General features: G+C 52.8%; 1 protein-coding gene across 3 annotated transcripts in view; it reads left to right on the forward strand.

Annotated features, from left to right (window-relative positions):
* The first annotated feature begins 632 nt into the window (after positions 1-632).
* LOC105701897 (nucleolar protein 4-like) overlaps positions 633-14,301 on the forward strand; it is an 81,544-nt gene continuing 67,875 nt past the window's right edge. For all 3 annotated transcript variants that reach the window (XM_012429039.1, XM_012429040.1, XM_012429042.1), the window contains exon 1: positions 633-1,102. In XM_012429039.1, the coding sequence (XP_012284462.1) occupies positions 1,058-1,102 (45 nt within the window). In that variant the 5' untranslated portion in view covers positions 633-1,057. The remainder of the gene's footprint in view (positions 1,103-14,301) is intronic.

Consider the following 14,301-nt stretch of genomic DNA (forward strand, 5'->3'; position numbering starts at 1 on the left):
AAATTCTCACTCGCCCTGCATATATAACAAATAGTTTGGAGTCCTGTCGTGTACGTGCATTTTATGACGCCTTCCTTCCCTTCCCGAAAAAGTTGATACACAAATACCACTTCATTGATCATACCTGCATTGCATATATTATTTTAATTATTGATTCTATTCTTTAGATTATTCGAGGTCCGCGGACCGGCGGGTCGTCGCACGGGCAAAGCGGTCGAATCGAGTACCCCCTAAGCCCCGGTCGAGTCTCTCGAGCACGGCCGAGCGCGGTCGAACGCAGTCGACGCGGTCGACGGCGGAGTCGGCGGAAGCCCCTTCGGCCGACGAGTGCTGGCGCCCCTTGGCCTCTCGCGACTCCCCTCGCCGTTCCCGGGCCGGACCGGGCCGATCCCCGTTCCCCTTCGGACCCTCGGTGCCCCGCGATGTGCCGACGGTGACAGACCCTACCTTCCCGCCGCCGCCTCCGCCGCCACCGCGGCGGGTGAGAGGGTCGGCGTGGGTTGGGTTGGGTCGGATCTCGCGCAGGGAGGCGCGGAGGGGGAGCGCCGTTGGGCCGCCGGGAGGGGCGCGGCGGCAGGGGGGGAGGGCGCCGTCGCGTCGCCACTCGCCAGTTCGCCGTGAGCGCTCGCCGTGCGAGGACGTTTCGTCATCTCCCTCGAGCCGAGACCCGACGAGCACGAAGCGCCGAGTCGCGCGCGCCCTGCCGAGCCCGAGTCGTGCCGGAAGGTCTCCTCGACCGACTCCCGAGGGACTCCCGAGGGACTCTCCTGGACTCCGGCGGTCGAGGCGAGCCTCGCGTGTGCACAGTGCGAGGGATTTTATCCTGGCGCCGATGGGCGTCGCGGTCGCTCCTCCTCCGTAAACTCGGCTCGCTCTCGAGGTCGTACCCAAGGGATTCGGGACAAGGGGACGCCCTCGTGACCGCTCGAGGTCGTCCAGTGGACCGGGATCGCGCGGATCGAGGTTAGGTACGCCGAGTGCCGGTGCGCCATGCGTTGAGGATCGCCGATCGCCGGCTGAGACGTCCACGCAGAGCCGAGGGATCGCTCCAGGAAACATGTCCGCCAAACGGAAGGCCACTGCCATCATGCAGCACCACAAGGTGAGCCGACCTAACCTTCCAGACTCAGACGCGCCGATTATTTACCGCCCTCCCGGGCGCTCGTTCCTCGGGCCCTTTGGGGGTGGCTGGTCCGTTCGATCTCTCGATGCGTCCTGGTGATCGAGTCCTCTTCTCGTATTTCGAGGACTCCTTTTAACGGGGGGAACCTTGCTGGCGGGTTTTGCCGATCAGGGATATCGGAAGGCCGTTGGCTTAGCGCGCGTTGGCAAGGTGAGAGCGACCTAACCTCTACGGCCGACGTGCGGTTTATTTACGGTCTTCGGAATCGTCACCGCTTACGGTTGTTCCTCGTGGATGACGCGTAATTGCACGTTTGGGATATTACGCCCCCCTTTTATTTTTTTTTTCTCTGCTCTTTAAACCTCCTCGTTGGTCTTCCTAATGCTATCGAGGGCCGCCTAGGGAATTTATTCCGGCCACGAGGCGCGAGGGCAGTGGGCGAATGCGAATCGCGCGGTGTGTCGTTTTTGCAAACCGGGAACATGTAAATTAGTCCTCGGAAGGCCAACCTCGACTCGCGGGATCTCAAGGTGAGACTTAACTCGTCTCGCGGTGCCGCAAGGAGTCCTCGGAATTTCGATAATCGACCCTTACGTTTCCATCTGGGCCTGGGCGTATTGCCGCGAAATTCAAATGTCGTTTAATCACGTAAATTCCGGGATTTACTTAAAATACCTCGACGTTAAGTACCTTATCTCGAGGTGAGATTAAATTCGTCCAGCCATGCCGTAAGGATCGTTTGGATCTTTGAAAATCGATTCTAACAGCTGTTGCTCGTATTTCATCCTGGGCATGTTAATGCGATATAATTTAAATTGAACTTAATGACCGGAATTCCGGGATTTACTTAAGATCCCTCGATGTTAAATGTTTTATCGGAAGGTGGAACTTAATTCATTCTACCGGAGGGATCATTCGGGACCCTGAAAATAGGTCCCTACAGTTATCGGTATCATTTAATCCTGCAAGCGGTACCGCGTACAATTTAAATAGCACTTAATGATATCAATTCTGCAATTTATTATAAATATCCTGACGTTAGGTGTTATACCGAAGCGTTTGTTTGGGCATTTAGCATTCGTAGATCGTCGGTCAATTTGCTCCCGTTGTCGAATTCGGATGGACCTGCGCCCTGGAGATGTACGACCGCGCGCGGGTTGATCGCCACCGTAATTCCGCTCCCTCTCGGAACGGCGGTCAGATGTAAATTAATAATCGCGCGTATATGCCGGCAAAACGACAATCTTCACCCTAGGCCATTACATCACCGAAATCTGCCGAGCGATCGGACTCGCCGTTTCGACGTATCGGTATTGGACGCGAACGGGTTAATTTCAGCGGTGCGCCCGAGCGATCGCGATTGTCGGCCTGGGTGCCGGTGAGAAATGTAATTATTCTCCGGCCCTGATAAATTAGCCAATCAGATAGCGGGGGTTTAAAAGGTAATCGGAGATTAATCGTCAGCCCCACCGGAGCGATTTGTTACGCGACCGTTATTAAATGGCCGCGTCCAATTAGACCCTCTATACCGCCCTTGTAACGAAACGACCAGTCCAAACATCCGAAGTTATTAATACAAAAAGAATAAAAGGGGGAGGGGGGGGGGGGAACTCCGCTCGATTATGTACGCCCATCTTGACTTTTGCCGATCTCGCGGACGAGCCGCCGATAATTAGCGGAGTAATCGAGGGTATTTCATTTTTCACTCGCGTTGCGCGCCCCGCTCGTAACGTGTTTCGGGTTACGTGGACTTCGATTTGTTCCCGTGTTCGTTTAATTAAATTGCAACGCAGGTAGCGCCCCCCCTTTTTTTTCTGGAGCGCGAGTCATCGGGAGGACAGGTGCGTTCTACCTGGGGCGGTCGCCAGGTAGAACCTGGGGGTCCCCTGACAGGAAGGTGAAGGATCGATCACCAATTCGCGCGGACCTTATCGCGGAGTCGCTTCTTTTCGATGGCGCGTGGGGCGATCGCTTATCGGGCCGCGCGATATCCGCGGGTGGTTTTTTTTATCTCGGCGCTGCCCCACTCGATCGGGCTCGAACTCGATAGGAATCCTTGCGTGGAGAGCGCGGATTCTCGGCTCGAATCGCGGCTTTCTAGCCGCGCGTTAATTAATGGATGCGGGACGATCCTTCTCTCCTCGCGTCCCGTCCCGGGTCTTTCTTTCCCCGTCTACGCACCGGCGCGGATTTCGAGGTATCCGACTTTCTCCGCAGCCTCCGGTCATTTCGGACGGCAGGGGTTTGCGTTTCCTCTCTGATCAGAAATTATCCCCTCGGTTGGTCGTCGCCAAATCGATAAATAATCAATGTACTAAGAGTCGATCGCTCCAGACGACGGGCGCCGTCCACGTCGGGATGGAACTTTTAATTTTAATTTCGTTTAATCTTGCACGGGTGCATTTCATTTACCACGATATACCCGATTTATTTGGTTCGAGGAATCGATCCTTGACGAAGGGAAATTAGTCGGCGTTAATGAGGGGCTCATCCGCGTTCAAAGGGCCTTCCGATGAAAGGTGCGTTCTTTTTAGGAAATTAATATCGGCCCGGCCCGATGGGAGGAACTCGTCAAAGGGAGCTTCTCTATAGCGTTCCTCGGACTTCCGCTCCTCCATTCGCGCCCCTTCCCGGTCCGCCCGCGCCCCCCGATGCTCCCGTGACGCCTGCTCCAAGGAAGTGTAAATACTGGTTTGGCTAACGGGCGGCACGCGGTTTAAATCGATCAAATCGGACTCGAACCGCGAAAGTTGAGTTAGAGTTGAGGTAGGTCCGGGCGGTCGCTCTTTCCGTCCTTCTTCGGCCCTCCACGGTATCCCCTTTCTCTCTCTCTCTCCCTCTCTCTCTGTCTACCAGATCGTTCTCTCTCTACCTCTCTCTCCGTCCCTTCCCCCGCGCTCTCCCTCCTCTTCTTTCGCTCTTTCGCCTCCTACGCTCGTCCTCTCTCCGTCTCTCTCCACCCGGCGGCGCGGCGGTCGCTCCGTCTCGCTCCCTCCGGCGCGGTCCTCGCTCCCTCTTTCTCCCTCCCTCGCGCTCGTTCTTTTGCGGTCCAACAGGTTATATTTTTCCAGAGCATCTCTGTCTCCCTTTCCCTCCCTCCCTCTCTTTCTTCGCCGTCTTTCACCGGTTCTCTCGCCCCCTCCCTCCGGCCTGGCGCCCTTTCTTTCTCGGTCCCTGTCTTCCTTCCTCGTCTCTCCTCGCGTCCCCTTTGCCGGCCCCTTCTTCCCCTCTGTCCCTCCTCTTTTTTCCCTTTATCCGTTTCGGGTCGTGTCTCCCTTCTTCCCCCTTTCGCTTCTTCTTTCCGCCCCCTTCCCACCCTTTAGAGCTCATTCCTTTTTCTTTTTGATCACGAAAAGAAAAGATTAGGGGTATTAGCTGTAATGCAGCCTGATTCGGCTATACTTTATCGTCCGAATGGCCTCTGGTACTGTGTCGGTACCGGCGCTCTTGAGGTACAGTTAATCGTTCGTCCTTAGTACAGCTTTAACCACCGTACACGTGTTTATTTACGATATGTCGCCTCTACGTTCAGGAGATTCTTTGCTCCTTTGCGTATCAATGACGTTAATTAAGTCGTTATAGTTGTACCGGGCTGTTCGGGTGTTTTACGATATAGTTAAGTCAATCTATTTGTGAGAATGTGAACTTAAATGTCACTCGGTGTATATTTTTCGCAAAATGATTAAATGTTGTTAAGTGATGCTGGTAACGTAAAGATGAATCTAGGACAGCGGGTAATATCTCTTTGCCATTTCATTCTATGATTTTATAACTTTGTGACTTTAACGTTAATAACCAATTAATATTACTTACAAATACACGAAAGATTCGAATCAGCCAAATGAATGATTAAGATGAATGATTTCTCATAATTATGATGTAGTGTTGGTGAAATTGGGTACAAGTAGATGTTTCATTTTTGAATCCTTATGACGTGGTTTAATTTCTTAATATTTTTTATCATTCATTTGTACTTTACTAGGGTGACGTACAGTTTGACGGAAAAAATAGAATCAATAATTAAAATAATATATGCAATGCAGGTATAGTCAATAAGGTGGTATTTATATATCAACTTTTTTCGGGAAGGGAAGGAAGGCGTCATAAAATGCACGTACACGACAGGTCTTTAAATTATTTGTTGTATATGCAGGGCGATTGGGTACATAATTTGTTTATCATGGTACATAAAATTATAGGTATAAATTTAACGTAAAGCTTTATATACTTTCTTTCTCGCGTCACTTTTTCTCTAATTAATACACAATTTATATCGTCCGATTAAGTCGAAAATAAATTAAGTTATTAGAAAGCGAGAATTATTAACATATTTATCCTAGATAAAGTAATCATTTTAGGACACCGAAGATTACGATGTTTCCCTAAATCTTATGAACGAAAATAATGAAAAATTACTTTTTTCGTTCCTAAGAGTTCGTCGGGTATTTTTATATTTTTTTTCTCTGCGTAAAGTACACCTAGGTGTGTTAAAGAGCACGTTTAACCGCGGCCAACTTAAGCCGTCGAATTAAATTCTGCAGATGGCTGGAAGTATCGAAGTTCTTTTTCCTAGGTCCGCGAACCCCTTCTCTTAGCGGGAAGGCACGTTTCCGCCGTCACTTTCGTCTCTAACTTTATTATTCAAAACACCCGCGACGCGCATTATGCGGCGCATAATGAAGGAAAACAAACAATAACCGGGGAATAAGTAATAAGAAGAGAGGAAGAATTCCCATTCGGATAATGGGGAGCGTTCGAACGCCGGGTCGTTCGGATAACGGAGCGCTCGGACAATGGGGGCTCCGGATAATGGAGGCCGAGTCCGGCTCGGTCCTTCGGTCCCATCCTCGGAGGGTTTCGGCCGGATTTTCCAGTTTCGCGAGTCCGAGTCGAGGTCGGGCCGGGAAGTGAGACATCTTGGGGCCACGCGGCCGGCCCCGACGACGGCCGGGACCGCGGGGAAATTGCGTTAACCTCGTTAGGTCCACGCGTCGTTAACTCGAGGATGCGCGCGAACGGGTGCGCGGGGGCACGAGCGGGGACGGGCGGAGAAACTTTTGCGGGGCCCTGTACAGTCCCGAGGGCACAGCCTCGGCAGAGGCACGGTTGCCTGGTCGCCGGTCCGGCCCCCGGCCCCGGTCCTCCGTGAGGGGCCCCCGGCGAGACGTTTGCCAGGAAGGAGGCCCGGACCCCACGAGGGCCCCAGGCGGGACGATTGCCAGGAAGGATGCCCCCCGACCCACGAGGGGCCCGGTTGTACGTTTGCCAGGAAGGGGGGGCCCCCCGTCCCCGACTCAGGAGGGGCCTCGGCGGCGCGTTTGCCTCCGAGGGGCCCTCGACGCGGGACTTTGCCAGGAAGGATGACCCCCGACCTCGACCTCTCCGCTCTCCCTCCCCCCGGGACGAGTAGATCGCGCCCGCCGCCTCGACGACTCGGCCCACGTACGAATCGGGTACGGATCCCCCGGCCCGCGGTTGAATTAAAACTCGACTCGTCCCGGGAAAAAGTCCGTCCGCCGCGGACACGGCGCGACTTTCGCTCGGGAAAAAATTGAACGACTCGCTCCCGCGCCCCGTTATTCCCATTAGGACAGCGCCCGCCTCGGGGAAAGAGTCTCGCGAATCCGGGAGCGACTCCCGCGCGGTCACGTGGTAGCCGTGATTACGCGCGGGCACCGTTAGCGATTCGCGGTTCCCTCGGCGGGATCCGCCGCGCGCCAATAAGGGGAACGCCGGGTAATTACCCGGCCCGGCGTAGTACGGGCCGTTTGCCGCGAAAGTAAGGCGATCGTTAACCGTTCCGCCGGGGTCCCCGGGGGGGGCACGGGGCCCCTCGCAATTTTCCCGATTCTCGCAATTTGCGCGATTGCGCGTCCTCGCGGTTCATTTTCTTTTTTTTTTACTTTCTTTTTTATACCCCGCCTATCGCGGGGATCAAGGCGCGAGGATCGGCGGTGGGCCAAGGTGTCGGGGCTCGAACGAGCGACGATCGAAAAATCCGTCGAGGGGGGGGGCGATTAAACCGCGGGGAAGTCTCGCGGGTGACGTTTCCGCGCGCTATCCGCCCAGGCGAGCGAAAAATTGGCGGGGGCGGCGACGCGCGAAGGAAGACGCGTCCCTCGGGACTCCCGGCGGAGCGTCCAGGGGAGAGGGAAGGGCGGGCCGGCACCCCTCGTATTCCGGACGCGGTAAGGGCCGGTATGGATTTCCCATAAGATCGGGTATGCCTGTGCCTGGAACCGACAATAAGGGTGCGCCGCTGCGCTACTCTCCCTCTCTCTCTCTCTCTCTCGTTCTCCCGCTGCGCCCCTTTCCTCTCCCTCTTTCTCCACCCTTAACGCGGTACCGACCACCCCGATGGAACGGGGCCGTACAGGGCGCTTCAAAAATATCCGGCGAGGCCTTCGCCCCCCTTCCCGAGGTCCGCGGCCATCCCTCTACCTGGACAATCACGTCATTTGGCACGTCATCCGGGGTTACGGGGCGCGACGGTTTTTTATTCCACGGTGTTATCCCCGTTATATGTGTCGCGGTTATTCCCGGATGGTGTTACAGGTACTCGCGGCTGAGTAAACGGTATTTTTTATTTCGACGTTTACCGTCCTTTCTCTCGCCATCGGGGAAATTACTCCGTCGGAAGGGAAGCTCCGAATATACTCTCCGTCCTGATAATGGCGAAGGCCCTTTATCTCGCGAGGCGATGACGCGGCTTTCCGTGCTCATCGCCGTGGAGAACGCGTTCGATGCGTTGCCGATAAGTACCGCCTTTTTGTCGCGCACCGGAAGGGCCGAAGGAGAACCGGCGTCGAGGCTTCCATTCGAGGTCGTTTTTTTTTTTTTTCCCTCCGGCCGTTATCGGATACTCGTATCGCGTGAAAACGTATCCGGGATACCCGGGGTAAGGACGCGTTAATCATTCGCCTAAATTCCCCGTCTCGCGGGTACGCGAACAGGGGGCGAAGGTGTCCCGGGAGTTCCAATAAATTCTCCGAATCGCGCACCTATCGGCAATTGCGACGTTAGGCGCGTTCGATAAGGCTTATCCCCGTTACACGTGGCCGTCCCAAGTCCCTCGCGGCCTTTCCAGAGGCGATTCGTTAATTATTTTTCCAGGCCGTCCCTCCCTCCCTCCTCCCGTCGGACCTGCCACCCATCCGCTCCGTCGGTAATCCCGGATCGAATTAAACTCGTTCCCGGCGGAGGAGCGTAATCGATTGCATAATTACCCGCTCAGCCAGACAGTAACCGACGACTCCGTCGCGACGGCTCGTCCAGAAATACCTTGGAGTCGACGTCTATCCCAGATCCCGGGCCGGGAGGGGGCCGGGAGGAAATGGAATTTCCTTAGGGTCCCGGCCCCCTCCTTGGGCCCGGGAACCGCGTCGCTTATCGACCCCCGCCCTCCGGTCGATAAGGCCGCGCCGCGAGTCGCCGGCGTCCAGAAATAACGGGAACCGCCGTTCCCGTTTCTCCTTGCGAAGTCCTCCGGGAACTCTCGACGGCCGGGAGGGCCTTCGGCCCGGAATTCGCAAATCTTGGATCGACCCGACCTCTCCGGAATCTTTTGCTCCCTCCACCCGAGGAACGCGACCCGACCCTGCCTGGATTTACGGATTTCTGGGACTCGTCGGACCCCACCGGGGGAACCGAAGTTTGACCTGGTTTTCGAGGAAGGTCCGCTGGAAATGGAATTCTTCGTCGGTCCCTTCCCCCCCGCTCCGGCCAGCCGAGCCGGGGATCGTCCTTATCGACTCTTCGTGCCCGGTCGATAAGACCGCCCCCTCGGCACCGCCCGCTCATCGTCACGTGCAAATACCACGATCGCCGCGACGAAGTTCCTTCGCAACGACTTCCTCCTAGAAGAAGCCCCCTCGGACCGACGAGAAACCTCAATTGGGCAAATCGATGCATCCTCCGCCACCCGGATAACGGGGCAATTTTGCGGCGTCTCCTCCTACGGAAACTCTAAGACCGACCGAAGGCGAGCCAATCCTAAGGCCACATAACTCGCACTTCCGACTTCGATCCTACGCAGGCCGAGCTCGCCCACGCTTCCCAGGAACACCGGACGGAATCGATATATACCGCCGCCCCCGACCCCCCGGATCGCGAGCCGTTCTTATCAACTTCTAGCGTTTACTCGATAACGTTGCCCCATCCACTCGTATAATCCTGGGAGCATCCAAAAGTACCACCAACCGTTCCGAATCTCCCTCTCTCTAAAACTCTCCAACCCACGTCCAAACTCCTTCAGCCGCGGGAATGGGTACGTTTTCGATTGGCCTGGTTGCCGTGTAATTTTCCGGTCTCCTGATAACGCGGCGCAGTCTCCTCCTCTCCTCTCCTCTCCGATCCCCTTCTAGGGGCCGGGGTCCATCGTGGGGGCCGAGTTTAGATCTCCCGGGAAGGCCCGAGGGAAACGCCGCGCTACACCCAGGCCAGGGATCGCTCTTATCGACCCGCCGGGCCCGGTCGATAAGGCCGTTCCGCTCGCGGACGGTCGCGCGATCGCGCACCGCCGCCACCGCCGTGGTAGGCGTGTGTCGATAGCGAGGTGATGTTTGTTGCTAGCCGTCGGGTGATTCAGGGAGCCATCCGTGTCAAGGTACACCGCATCGACGTCGTCCACACGCAACGACGGGTCCCGTGTGTATTCTTTTTGCCGGGGCGCGCTCACGGACGCGCCGAACGACCGGGGAAGGGAGCCTGCGAAAAGCCATCGCCAGGGCAGAGGAGGAAGGAATCGACGCGCCGATGCACGCCAGACACGCGTGCAACGGGGACCTTGGCTTCTCGGACGCAATCGGCACGGCTTTTCGACGGCGATTGCGGGTTGGTGTTGGTCGAAACGTCGCCCGACGCCGCGCCCTTTCGCCTTCGGACCCGTTCGGGCCATGGACTTTCCGGAGGAAGAGAGAGAGAGAGAGAACCATGAATGTATGATTACGCTTATGGATAATGATAGCACGCGGAATGAAAATTTGCTTAATCGAAAGAATCGCGTGATGGACTCCACTTGGTTCCTTTCACGGCGACGTATCTCGGACGAGGGCACCGAATTTTAGTTAACTTTATTAACACTTGGTTTACGGGACCCGTCAATTTGACGGAATTCAAACTTCAACAAGAAATACCGAAAAAACCGTAGCATTAATTTTAACCATTTTTGTATCGTAAATTAATCATTTCATCCAAAGAATTTGTACACAATTATTTTTTCCTGAGGCTTCTAATTATTAAAATCTGTATGTAGGATACCTATCTCTACGAAACCCGTCAAATTGACGGACTAGTTAATTTCATAAACAATCCATATATATTTGCGTCGTTGCAGTGAGTGTAAGGCGAAGATGAGAGTGAAAGTTTGCATTGAAAGTGGAGAAATAGAAGGATCTTCGGATAGCGAAGAGGAAAACTTCTTGAAAGAGTGTCGTAGCAAGGAAAGGACGCGCATTCTTTCTGGTTCTGACTCCGAGGATGAGAGGACGAGCATTCCAATCATTTCCGTGATAATTTTTAAAAAAGGACTTTTTACTTATTAATAATTTATTTAAACGTAAAGCCTAGGGTTGTTTAATACAGACTTAATTTGAATAAATCGATTTTTTAAAGAAAATGCGGGTTTTCGTTTACCTGTCAATTTGACGGGTGATCGTAGAAACAGGTATATAAAAAACGCCCGTAAACCTAGGGTTAACCGCGCTCTCTCTAATCACCTCGAGTAAGTCGTCAAGTCGTTTCGTTGATTTCAGAAGATATTTTGGTTAATAAATCAAATATTTGGATGGAATCTTCCAAATTTCTTTGGTGATCTCGGCTGGTTTACCACATTTGACGTAATCAACCGAAGGGTATTAGCCAAATAGGAATGGGAATATTTGGGTGTCGATATGTTGATCATACTTTATGGCTGTACCAACAAAGGTTTCATTGATTCAACGGAATGTTTTAAGTTTTTATTAAGAAACGGATGCTAAGGGATGTGAGATTTTAGGCGAGGAGACACTGAAACTCGAGATACGTAAGGAGAGGAAACTGCAGCGATTGCCTTATACTACGCACCCGCGCGCAACTTTGCATTCGTGAACAGGGACTGACAAATTGTACGTGTGATGTCTTTTTTAAGAACGATAAAGCGCGGGTCAAAATGTATAAAGCTCGAGAATTTGTGTTGACGTTTCAATGTGATACGAAACTTTGATATATACGTACCAAAAAGTCAACATATTTATAAAACTTTTCTCCAAACCGAGTGCACCGAATTATCTGAACATTAACACGTGATTATGAAAGGCTCTAAGTAAGAACGCGCTGCTCGTGAAATTTCATTTTTCGAGAAAAAAAATGTTGCATTCATCTCGGAGAAGAACCAGAAAAGGATATTTTCTTTTTTTCTCGGAAAATGATATTTCACGGCCAGCGCGTTCTTCCTTAGAGCCTCCATGATCACGTGTTAAAGTTTCATATAATTAGGTGCACTCAGTTTGGAAGAAAGTTTTATAAATATTTTGACTTTTTGGTAGGTATATGTCACACTTTCATGTCACCTTAAGGACATAATTGAAAATAGTAGCAGTAGTTATCCTGTACTTTAAACTGTTTTCATATTAGATTAAAACGGGCTGGCAATGAATGGTGGCCGGTCCTCGTTTCTCCTCTTACGTTTAGCTCTTCCCGAACGCCGAGATAACCCCGTCCCTTTCTATAATACATAAATCCACGGAAAAAAAAAAGAAAGGGTCGAAACCTTCCAAGGACTCGACGGCACGCGAGGAAAAGGGAAACCGATGATACTCGTTCGAACCCTCGTACGCAATATCCGTTCGTACTGGCCGTGCAATCGATTTAAGGGAGACTCCGATATGCAGGTTAAGCGCGGAATCCAATCCGGTGCTCAGGTGAAAGGTGCAAATGGAACTTGCCGCTCAGGAGTGGTTTTCCGAAGCGATCGCACTTTTTTTTTGTTTTACACGGAAAGTAAATAGATGGCGAAACGCCTTTGTCGCCATAACGGCTAATGGTTCGGGTTAAATCGTTGATTTGTTTAAAATTTGTTTAAAAGATCCAAATTTTGAATGTGTCGGGACAATTCTTAGATGACCAGGAGTGATGTGTCAAAGTTTCGGACAGTTTGGTCTAATACCCTTAAAAAAAAGTGTTGTATTCGAATCGACTGATTTGAAGGGGGTTTCATTTCACCTTAATCACGGAAATGGCTGCCGGATTTATCATCGCTCGCGCGGTGCGCCAAATTTGCTCGGCGTCCGCGTCATTCCAAGGATGTGTCAGAACTTATCGAGACAAAGGTCGCGTCCTGGTGGATCCGCCCGTTTATCCTCGGTTAGAAGTGAGTCAAACCGTCGAGAAGTTAGCTCGTCGAGGAAGAGGCGGACTCGGCCGAGGGGACGGGCAGGGGATTATTTTCGGAGCGGTCGGGAGTACGTATAGTCGCGTGACCCGGGTGCACGACCCCGGGACGGATCGGTCGATTCATTATGCGGATGACCCAGTGGAGGCTCTTCGTTTCGAGCATCCGTAGACGGGGATGTGTGCGGTAGAACCAAAGGTCCTCGGGTACCAGCGGCGTTCGGAATCCCCGGAAGACGAGATTAAAAATGGAGCAAGAAGGTGAGCCTGGGACTTTTATTCCTAATGGTGAGGGAACTCCTTTCGGAGAAGGTCCGCGAAACGCTTAAAAATAAACCAACGACGAACCCTCGGGAATATTTATAGAATTTATTGAAACGCCGGAGACACGTAAGGGCGGGGGTGACTGCCGGAATTTATTTATGTGTTTTATTTTTTTCCTTATTAAACCTTTCCGGAAGTTCTTACCATCCAAGTGTAGAGGGTACATCAGGGTATATTCTCGCGAATAGAGGGACATCCGAAAAGAAATGTACTTTTCATCGATATAAAAGATCGGATTACCTCCTGTCTCTTTACCATTCACACTTTTCCTTAAATTTCGTGTATCAAAAGACTCCCGATACGCGCGCGGAGTACTTCCGGAAAAGAAGTTCACCGACGGAGGATCCTTTTCTGTCCGACCTCCTCTGGACCCTTGAACGCGTACACATACTATGGCAATATCTTCTCCATTTATGTATAAGCTCTGTGGTTTCCTTGTTCGTTCTATCTTTTTACGCGAAACGGTTGCACGGCATAATAAGGCGACAACCTATCTAACAAGAAGGAGGGAGAGAGAAAGGATAGTCCCATTGTTCGTTGTTTTTCCTTTCCGGTGCCTCCACGAGAAAATCATCCGAATGGGTGGGCCACGCGTCTCTGCTGCTCCGTACGTCCCTCCTCCAGGGAATTTATTTTAATTGATTTACTTCGAGGCCGACCAGCCGATCGAGGAGCGACATCGCGAGCTGGCAGGAACCGTAACTCCGAATTGCAATTGTCGATTCATTGCGCAACGCGATCATTAAGGTACCGGTATGCGACGAAAGGTCAACCGCACATGGAGCGCGCGTGACGTCACGTCGTTCGTTGCACTTTGACAAGTATTCCCGACCGGGGAAGGGAACCCGCCGACGAGTCGCGGCGAAGTTCTGAAACGATTACGAGGTGGTAAAAATACGACGACCCTTTTGGCCCGATCGGATTACGCGACCCGGACCTAGGGCAACGACGATCGCGCCCGCCCGACCCGTCCTAATTGACAAACAATCGAATTACGCGGCCCGCGGGGGCGGAGACGCGTCGCGGCCGATCCCTCCAGACGCATAATTTAGCGTGATTCCCCCCCTCCCCCCTTCCCAAAAATACCACCGGCTCCCGCGGGATTTGCGGCGGCGCCCATCCCGGCCTCCCCCCCCTCCCCATCGTCCCGGCCCCGGCTGTAAAAATCCCGACTTTTATTACCGTCACTCCACCTCTCGCGGGCGAAACCCCGGAATTCGATCAAAATCAACTCGGGCCATCTGGGACTCGCAAAACCGCCCGAACGACGGGGGATTCTCCCCTTTCGGGGCTGCTGGCTTTGTTTTCCCTCTGACTTTTCACTTTTATCCGACTCGTGGGTGACTGATCGACTGATTCCTAGACACCGGCAATCGCTAGTCTCTGGGCAGGGAATAGCGAGTTAAAATATTAGGGGATATGAATGTGTCATATGTACGTACCAAAAAGTGAAAATATTTGTAAAACTTTTCTTAAAAATGACCGCA

The sequence above is a fragment of the Orussus abietinus genome, unplaced genomic scaffold (assembly GCF_000612105.2).
Source record: "Orussus abietinus isolate OABI.00-Male unplaced genomic scaffold, Oabi_2.0 scaffold88, whole genome shotgun sequence".
Taxonomy (NCBI): Eukaryota; Metazoa; Arthropoda; class Insecta; order Hymenoptera; family Orussidae; genus Orussus; species Orussus abietinus.